The 9,915-nt window shown below is 37.0% G+C and overlaps 2 protein-coding genes across 9 annotated transcripts in view; one reads left to right on the top strand and one right to left on the bottom strand.

The window, feature by feature from the left end:
- Window positions 1-2,711: 2,711 nt before the first annotated feature.
- Window positions 2,712-3,922, top strand: uts2a (urotensin 2, alpha). Its single transcript, XM_056733644.1, has 4 exons — window positions 2,712-2,901; window positions 3,098-3,208; window positions 3,336-3,379; window positions 3,467-3,922. The coding sequence occupies exons 1-4, from the start codon at window positions 2,796-2,798 to the stop codon at window positions 3,578-3,580; spliced, it is 375 nt and encodes a 124-aa protein (XP_056589622.1). The 5' UTR covers window positions 2,712-2,795; the 3' UTR covers window positions 3,581-3,922.
- Window positions 3,923-5,962: 2,040 nt separating this feature from the next.
- The window catches only part of camta1a (calmodulin binding transcription activator 1a), a 308,434-nt gene continuing 304,481 nt past the window's right edge, over window positions 5,963-9,915 (bottom strand). For all 8 annotated transcript variants that reach the window (XM_056733048.1, XM_056733049.1, XM_056733050.1 and 5 more), the window contains one exon: window positions 5,963-9,915. This exon is cut by the window's right edge and continues 494 nt beyond it. The gene's annotated coding sequence lies outside the window, so the exon portion shown is untranslated.

The following is a 9,915-nucleotide window of genomic DNA, read 5'->3' as shown; positions in this document are numbered from 1 at the left end:
TGACGTTATCCATCATCAATGAAGGGCTAATGTTAATGGGTGGTAACGTTAACTCTTACGTTTGTTAGCCTTCTTGCTATGATGATTATACAACAATAATTCGGTCTTAACTCAACAAACACGAGATCTAATTTCACCATAAGATTGTGCTTTGCAACAAAACTGTTACAAGTAAAGTTATTATTTATTTCCATCATTGGGGTTAATGTTGGGCCCTGTAATTAGCCAACGAAATTAACATATGTCTGGATGTGTTCAAAGGCAAACATTTGCTATAACTCTGATGCGTGACAAATAATATAATTTGAGGCAGTAACCAAGGAGCTAATTGTTCCTCCCTTAGATTAGATTAATAAAGCGTCTAATGAGTCATGACAGACATTTGGCATGTAAGGGCATGTTTATTTAAATTTGCAATTCATAAGAGTTATACTGTAGCCTACTGTCTTTTGATGTCAATTTCAATTGCAAATTCATGGGCACTTCTAAAGTATTTTGGAGAATCCTCTGTCACTGGTCAGCCATCAAAAACCATCAGCCTCCTTGAATTTTATCACTTTTATGCATGATAAGGATCTATCAGAGATCTACCCCAACTTTTGGACTGCTCTCAGGATTACACTTACTCTGCCAGTCACTGTGGCTCAAGCAGAGAGGAGCTTTTCAAAAGTTGATCAAGTCATACCTGAGGTCACCATGTCTCAAGAACAGCTCACTGGCCTTCCTATCATCAGTATCAATAACTCAATAGGGGGCAGATTTCGTATGATGACATTATTGATGATTTTGCATTAAGGAAGGCCAGAAAGGTCAGGTTTTAGTTTGTGTTTTCTGTTCTTAGTGCAATAGTGTAATAATTAGATTTGCTTTTGTGTGATGAAGGATTTGTGCTATTTAGAATATTTTTTCTATATTTTATTTGTATATTATTCTTAATATTTTAATGTTGTTGTTCTCTGGTCGTGTTACATCATGATACATATGTACATCATGTACATATGTTGCAACATTTATGTACATAGAGTATATTTAAGTTCTGATAACTTATACTGATTTGTGCAGAATTGTGTTTTTAAAATGTTCTGTTGAAGGATTTGTGGAATTGAGAAATATAAGGTTCGTCTTACACTTATATAGTTATGGTAAAACATGGCTTTTTTTCTCTCGGATGGGTGGGAGTAGATGGGGGGGCACCCAGAGCGGATCTCGCCCGGGGAGTGATTCAATGTAGAACCGCCACTGCCCACAACCTTGCAATGCTCTAACCACTGAGCTCTTACCATTTAACAGTTACGCAAAGTTTTTTATTTAGCTTTTTATATTAATAGAACAAGAACAGTTGTATAAATCCGTTTATATTTTAAGGCTATAATTATTAACTTTTGTTTACAAACTTTTATGGCATTACGGACCTCAAGGCCGTAATGCGGACTGACTATTGTGTGCTGTGTTTTGTATTGTAGGCTGTACTGTATGTTGTGTTGTGTTGTATCCAGTGTTGGGTAAGTTACTCTGAAAAAGTAATTAATTACTAGTTACTAATTACATATTCAATAGTGTAATTAGATTACTGTCCAAATTACTCTGTCCAAAAAGTATTTAGTTACTCATTACTAATTATTTTCTATATCCTACATCAACCTTGATTAGTTAAGTGATTCAAGGATAGACATGATATAATATAACAATTAATAATAAATAATATTATTAACTGACCAAAGTCTTACAAAGGTGATAATTATACATTAAATCACAGATTTTAAAGTAAGACTTTGAATTTTGATGTCAATTACACTATTGCACACGTATACATTTAACAAAGTATTTAGTTTATTTACATCAAAAGTAACTGTAATTAAATTACAGAAAACATATGAGTAATCCCTTACTTTACTTTTTCAAGGGAAAAGTAATTAAATTACAGTAACTAATTACTTAGTAACTAATTACACCCAACACTGGTTGTATCATATTGTATTGCATGTTTTTTGTGTTTGAAGCAATCTTCATAAAACTAAAACTTCAGCAAGTGCACATCCGGCCTTAAATAAAAGCCCACTCTTCACTTCTTACGTCATCTCTGTCCAAACACGCGCCAGGCTTTGCAAATGTCACACGTGCGTCACTAGTAAGATTAGCAATTTAGATGCAAATGTCATGCTCTTCTTACTGGCCTAGTAAAGTTTATATTGGTTCTTGTAAGAATCTTCCTATGCAGACACAGTTTAAAGATGCAACATATTTGTACTTCACTATAAAGATAAAAAATGCACAGATATAAGTTGTATAGATATTTTACCTGTGAAGAAAACCAACCAAGATTCACTTTTATGGAATATCTGTATTTTTATTTCCATCTTATTGGCATGCCTAATAAATAATGCTATTTAAACTACCGTCTAAAAAGGTTGTGAAATATATTCTCATCCATTTTTATGTCAAAGCCACTTGACACTTGTGGCTAATAAGACAGGTGATATAGCATATTCATAAAATCATCCATTTGTTTACTGCACAAAATTGATAGATGAACATTTGGACACCTGGGTTCCCCGATTTATAAATTCACTAAAACAGGTCAGTCAATGAGATTCAAAGGTGATAAACTGACTGCAAAGCTGAATCAGGTCCTTTTATTCATGGACAGGATTCTCATTTTAAAATAAAACTCTCAATAAAAAAGTTGATTTATTATATGATTAATTTAGCTTTGGCAGAGTAGGGTATATAAGACACGATCCATTCACTGTATTCACCAAAACTCCACGACCTGATAGAACTTTAAACCTCCAGAGATGATGTGTAACCTGATTCTGTCCTGCTTTCTCCTGATCTTCTCCGGCAGTCATCTGCTGGCACATCCCATCACAGACACAGCTGAGATGACTTACGGCACCTCTGGTGAGTGAACCCAGACCTTTTGAGATGTTTGGATGATGTTTCATTTATTTCACATTCTGACGTCATGGATAAACAATGGTTCTCTTACAGTTTTAAGAGTGCACAGGTATCTGATATTTTCTGATAGAAATGTAACAACAGAGGAGAGATAGTACTGAGTGATAACTGATGAAAGGATGCGTGTTTGCTTCTGTAGATTCAGGGGAAGAGCTTGGAGCATTCAGTCCTGATGATTTTTCTGTCGCTGATCTCAATGATCTCCTGCAGAGGGCAACAACAGGACATCCCTCGCTGCTCACCAGAGACGGTGAGACTCATTCATGACATAAGCTGGACATTTATATAAAAATGTACAACTACACTGTCGTTCAAGGCTCAGGGGGTTAATTCCCTTTAATCTCTCACTTTGAATGCTTTTGCGTTTCCATGCACAGGTATCAAAACGTCAGGCCAGATTCCTAGAAACGCTCTAAAAGAGGTACAGGAAAAAACACTTTGAACATGTACAGTAAATGCAGTTCTTCTTGGTTTTATAGATGTTTTTGTTTCATTTCTCTTTCTAAAGGTTCTGCTAGAAAAACCCTATCGCCTCATGCCTGCCGGTTCTCTCTGGAGCAGCAGGAGACAGTTCAGGAAGAGAGGAAGCAGCGCGGATTGTTTCTGGAAGTACTGCGTTTGAGAAATACTGAGCCGTGACATCACGAGGAGATACTTATATATTTCATAGACACACAAAAACTGTTGGTAGGCCTACTCGTATATTTATAGTGACATCCTTTATTTGTTTTGAATAAGCTCATGATATTTTCAACCCCCATTTGGTTTCACATTTACATCCCTACTTAGATGAAACTGAGACATGCAAACACACACAAATACCGTATAAACAGGACAAAAATGTAAACATAGCAAACATAGCTGAAAGAAGATGGTAAACCAATTGTGTACATTATGTGGAAGCTTAACATGTGCCTTTACATTTTACTGATATTCAATACTGGAATATTTAAAGCCATTGACAATATTGTCTTTATAGGAACAACGATAATAGCTGTGTGTAAAAACCTCTCCAAATAAATGCAAAAATAATATATTCATACGTGTAGCTCCTATTATTTCATCATGCAAATAGCATGCGATGAGATTCGGGTGTTTGTCTGCTGACTTTGGACTGACTGATTTACACCTGATTTGAATGAAGCATTTTCAAAGTTCCTCATACTATCCTTTAGCCTTGAGACTGGACATCCACTTTGCCGGAGAAGTGAAACGGTCTCTGTATGCGTCTGGGGACTTACTGACCACACAAACATGAAAAACCAAAGATATAAGTCATATATTGAATCACATTAGAGAATAATGTTAATGGATTACCTGCTGTTGACTCTTGAGGGTACGACTCTGTACACTGATACTCCTAAACGCGGCAGGTCTCTCTTCTCTAAAGTCTCCTCTTTGGGCAGCAGGATCTCAGTTGGGTTCTGTGTCGGGTCCTTCTTGACCAAGATTCATAGATCTAAGTATCTCGATAACCAGCTAACAGCACACACAAGCAGTAGTTAAACTGGATGTTACCACGAAAATGATGAAAAGGCAAGTCTTTAGTTTATGAAAAGACAAGAGGAGATGAATAAATGGAAGAAAGAAATGTAAGTTTACTTCTCTGGCATTGTGTACAGGCCGACTGTCACCGCACAAGACACACAGCAGCAACACACAGAGTGACATAACAAACCTCCCCATCATTAAAATCTTTAAATCAGCAGAGAATCATAGGAAAAAACATACAATTCAGGACAAGTTGATCTATTTAGTATGTGCATCTATCATATTCATCATTTAAAACCAAACACATAAAGTATTTATAATAATGTAATGTACACATACAAGCAAGTCATAAACTGGATGGAATATTACAGACAAATATAAAGATGTTCTTACCTGACTGCTGGAATTCACAGGTCGCTCTATAGTACAGTGAACTGAAGCTACAGAGGGGTCTCACAATTTATATCATCAGAAGAGCATCTCTGACCAATAACTATGTGCTTGGATCCAGAGGGCAGTTACCTGGCCCATAAACCCTGGCTGTAACTGACCTCATCACTGTCCCCCGTTCGGTCTTCAATAATAAAACGAAAAAATGCATCTTCAGCACAAACATATTTGCAGACGCAGCATACGTTTCCTGTTATCATAAACTTTTATTGTTATCAAGCATCCAGAATTTGTGACCACACAAAACAACTAACCATTAACTAACCGTTAGTCTAATAAAAGCCAATGTTTGTTGATCAGTCTGGTGGGTTACAGCAAATTAGAGTTATGACCATTAACCTTTTCAATAATCACGACAACTGTCATCATGTTAACATAAAGCCTTCTCTTTTTAAAATTAGAGAACAATTGACCATAATGACTCATAGGAGGTCAAACTTGACCTGTTATCTCACTGTGATTTAAGAATGTTTAAAAAAGAATCTTGTTTGATTCAGTTGAATCACAGAAAGAAGATAACAAGCCCAGTGTCACAGAAACTCAAAAAGTATCATATAGAAATTTGGGTATTTTAGCGGCATCTAGTGGTGATATTGCGAATTGCAACCAAAGGCTCACTCCACCCCTCCCTTTCAAAGCACTAAGGCAACTGACATTAGTCATTTTCGCTTCTTTGCCGAAGGAGATAATGTATTTACGAAACACGCTCTAGCAGTTTGTCCATTTAGGGCTTCTGTAGAAACAACATGCCGAATTCCATGTAAGGGGACCCGCGGTGTATGTAGAGAGAAATAGCTCATTCTGAGGTGATAAAAACATAAAACTTCATTATGTAAGCTCTTTATACACATCAAGAGATAGTTACGTATATTATATTGCATTTCTATCAACAGATACAAAAAACTACACACCGGACCTTTAAAATTTTTAACAATATTCAATAAAATATTATTCAATTTACTCCATATTGTTTCTTGATATAGCAAAGATAGTGTAGAGTGTATACAAATATCTAACACACAAATAACCAGTGAAATGAAAGAACACACGAAACCAATTTTCTTAAGTTTTCCCCTTTTATTATTTTACAGCAGAGAGAATATAAAGCATTCAGAAAACATCTTTCATATTTTAAGGGCAATTCAAAACATTTTGCATGGCTTCAGCAGCTGAATTCACTTTTTAAACATCCATCAATTCAGTGACTCTTTAACATGCACAATTACAAAAATAAACCGTTCAAACCGGGGAGGAAGAAAACGAAGACAGAAAAAAAAGAGAAAAAGTCGTCAAACTCAACGGGGGGTTTTAGGAAGGGAGAGGGCTACATAATCGATAAAGACAGAGAGAAAGACAGCTAGAGGAGAGGAAAGATCTAACACTAGTATAACATGCAAAGTGTAGAGCGCCCCATGTGTAGCTTGTAATAAAGTCAGGGCCACTATTTTCAGGATTCTGAAAGGGATGAAAACGTGCAGCTCCGTGAAGGGTGTCGTATAAGCGCTGTCCTTAAACTACTGCATTCTAATCTCACAATACTGGCATTTGCATAAGAGTCAGCTACGTGTGTCCAATACCTCACCATCCCTGTTAGGTCTACAGGTCTCCGCTTCAGGATTGCTTATTGCTGTGTGTCCGTGTCTGTTAAAACTAGCGGGATAATTTCAAGGGCCTTGTTTTCCAAAAGGCAGTAGTTTGTGATGTTACAGAAAAACGAAAGCGTTGAGGTATCTTCTGTGGGCTGAGCTGTGATACCCTTAAAGCATTCGAGACTTGAACCCGTATGCAACCGGATGAGGTTATATTTTCAGACGTAACAGTACCAACTACAGCTGTCTTTATTTTTTAAAGTTCTAGTTTATCTATGGCTATAGTAAGTGTTGTGATGATGTCGTTGTTTTGATATTGTGATGCAGCATATCCACGTCAGTGTGTTTATACAGTGACTATATGATCTGGAGAAGCTGTATGGGTTATGCATCGTATGATACATCCATGCTTATTTACACATTCGTAAAGACCTGTTCCCTTTAAATGGGCTCCCACGTTCTTGCGACGCTCTTCTGACCAATGAGTTTCAGGGACAATGGGATTTCCTTAGGTATGCCAACTCAGCTCACATAGTTGATAAAAAACGAAACAGCATGACAGAATCACAGTAATTTGATCAGAATGGTCTGGCTCGTCTCCCAATAAGCAGCAGCTAAATCTCAAGCGACCCGCTCTACTTCCCTCCTATTTGGCACCTGAGTTAAGATACAAAAGTGAACTTGTCAGATTCACACCGGAGGTTTCAACTGCACTAGTGCCACGGATACTTCGACGTATGGACACAGTTCTGTCGTGTGTTTTTGTATGAGGTACGTGTTTCTTGACCTGTTCCTGTGAAAGCGATTCGAAACGAAACAGGAAACCGAAGCCTATTCGAAAGAAAGATTCTCGCTGACCTATTAATATGAGTAATTTGACTGCTTGTCCGTTAGAAGCCCTCCATCTTTCGAAGTTCTGTAACCCATGAAACCAGCTGCTTTACAGAACAGCATTTCTTCTACCCGACTACCAAATCTACAAAAATAAGCATGCTTTGGGTGCTTTAAAGCCACCCGGTTATCTATGTTACCCATGCAAGCGTTATAAGACTCGAGTTGCCACCGCAGTGCATTAGCTGACAACCTATGCTGTTATCGGAATGGTGAATGCAAGGCAAGAACCGCAGGACTGAAATCCGCAGCCCTCGGTTTATCTGGCAGTTCCAGTAGAGGACGAGAGTTATGACAAACCCATAAGCCCATGACGCAATAACATGAAACACACGGAGAAAGTGTTGAGGAAGGAATCAGAGAGTTACGTAACGAAATGTGGAAAATTCAAATCGACAATTCATTTCTTGCTAATGCCAGTAATTCCCTTATAAACCGTACATGCGGAATACTGCTCGCTATGATCAGGCACTTCCAACGTAAGAATTTAAAGATCGACAGATTAACAAAGAAGCAAATAGAAAAGATGACAAACATGAGGGAACTGAAATGTACATATTTTGTGCATCATCCATTCAGATATTTGCTGCCTTTATCAGTGATCCTTTTCAAGGTGACATAACTGTAACATTTATAGATCTTTGGAGGCCTATCAGCTCCTTGACGGCAACGTTTTAGCACCAAAAGAACCCTGTTTAACATGCATAACAGGAACGCTCTTTTCTTGCCTTTTAATCGGTGTGCGTTTCGAAAGATTTCATTGACACATTTGTTGCAGCTTCTACTTGAAACATGATCCGTCATTACTGATCGACAATTAACAAAATACTTAAAGGGACGGTTCACCCAAAAACGAAGATTCTGTCATAATTTGCTCACCTTCGAGTTGCTCAAAATGTGTGTACATTTCTTTGTTCTGATGAACAAAGAGAAAGACATTTTTGATGTTGTTGTGTTGAACTGGTTTTGGGACAGCAAACAGCTCTTGGGCACTTTTGACCACCATTTTCATTTTTCCTACTATGGTAGTCAAAGGGGGTTGGGATCCGTTTGGTTATAAGTATTTTTCCAAGTATGTTTCTCCATGTTTATCAGAACAAATAAATGTATTCAGATTTTGAACTACTCGAGGGTGAGTAAATGATAACAGAATTTTCATTTTTGGGTGAACTGTCCCTTTAATGCTGCATCATGCCGCTGTGAGGTCCACCAAAAAAACAATTGTAGTTTGAAACACAAATGAAACACGAAACAAACCAACTAAATGGGATATGTGATAACCTTTAAGATCCTTTTTGAAATAAACCATCATCCGAGACCGTCACTGGTTGAATGTGTGAATATCTGATCAGCAGTAATGAACTCACATCCTCTGTTAAGCAGTAGCATTCACATTACTTGGCACCGTTGGCAAAAAGATTCTTGGTAGCCCCAAAAAACAAACAAACAGATGTAAACATAACCTTTTCGTCTAATGATCAGTTTGCCTTTTCTCCTACCTCATAAATACAATATTTTTCATAACTGCAGGAAAGTCATGCTTCAGCAAAATGTTCTTCTCAAGAACATTCAAAGGAAAATAAAATACTCTTATAGTGAAATAGTTTTACAGAGCATAGCCACTAATGCTTTTCGTCTTTTTTGTATCTTTGTTCGTTTTTGTCATGCACATACAGTAGCTTGACTTTATCCCAGGTATTTACACTATGTACAAACGATACAACCATACTTCATAGGCATTCAAACAAAACTATACAAATATTCAGATTTTCGATGCTAATCTGTTTGATCCCTATCAATGAGTAAAATAATATATTTCTAAAATACAATCCCACTTTGATAAATGTTTTACTTTACGTACCAGCAACCCTCTTTATATACAGGAAACCGCTCAATTGTCAAAAATATGGGTGTGGAGACCCTTCGATGTTTGTCAAATATATCAGGTAATGTTTGTAACTTTTCATTAAACCGCATTAAAAAACAAAAGCTTCATTACAAGATGAAGCCAGACAGCATAAACTGTATAGAAGGGATACTAAACCCAAAACAAATGGTATATTATAGTTATTTCTGGACTTTTGGAGTCTCCAGTACATTCACAGAGCTTAAACAAATCAAATAAAAAGGCATTTGCCTACTTTCGAGCATGCATAAGACAAGATCTCTCTGGAGCCAAAGATTTACCTCTCTGTGATTTCATTGGGCTTTGCTTAGCAACACAAATTAAGCTGGTTGTCGATCAAAGAATAAACTTCGGTCATCAATTTCAAAATAGTTCAATTTTACCTTGTTTATCATTCTTCTTTGCCTATTATCAAAATAAAATCACCCAATCCTCCTCATTTCTCTCTTACATTCATCACTTGCCCACTCCTAATGTGGCTAAAAGAAGATGGGCGACCACAGACCGGAAGAGGTTTCTAATACATTTTCTAGATGTTGAATAACGAATGTACAAAAAATGCACCCATAAACTATTCGCCATTTTTGGTAACAATTTGTCCCACTAAACAAAGTCATTTTTTCTTCGAAA

The sequence above is a fragment of the Triplophysa dalaica genome, chromosome 20 (assembly GCF_015846415.1).
Source record: "Triplophysa dalaica isolate WHDGS20190420 chromosome 20, ASM1584641v1, whole genome shotgun sequence".
NCBI classification, from domain to species: Eukaryota; Metazoa; Chordata; class Actinopteri; order Cypriniformes; family Nemacheilidae; genus Triplophysa; species Triplophysa dalaica.
This window is presented reverse-complemented; position numbering and strand designations above follow the sequence as displayed.

Bases quoted from the DNA above. Each gene is read 5' to 3' on its own strand.
- uts2a (XM_056733644.1), top strand. From the start codon at position 2,796: ATGATGTGTAACCTGATTCTGTCCTGCTTTCTCCTGATCTTCTCCGGC. The intron at 3,209-3,335 runs GTGAGACTCATT...TTCCATGCACAG, and splicing joins CTCGCTGCTCACCAGAGACG to GTATCAAAACGTCAGGCCAG. The intron at 3,380-3,466 runs GTACAGGAAAAA...CTCTTTCTAAAG, and splicing joins CTAGAAACGCTCTAAAAGAG to GTTCTGCTAGAAAAACCCTA.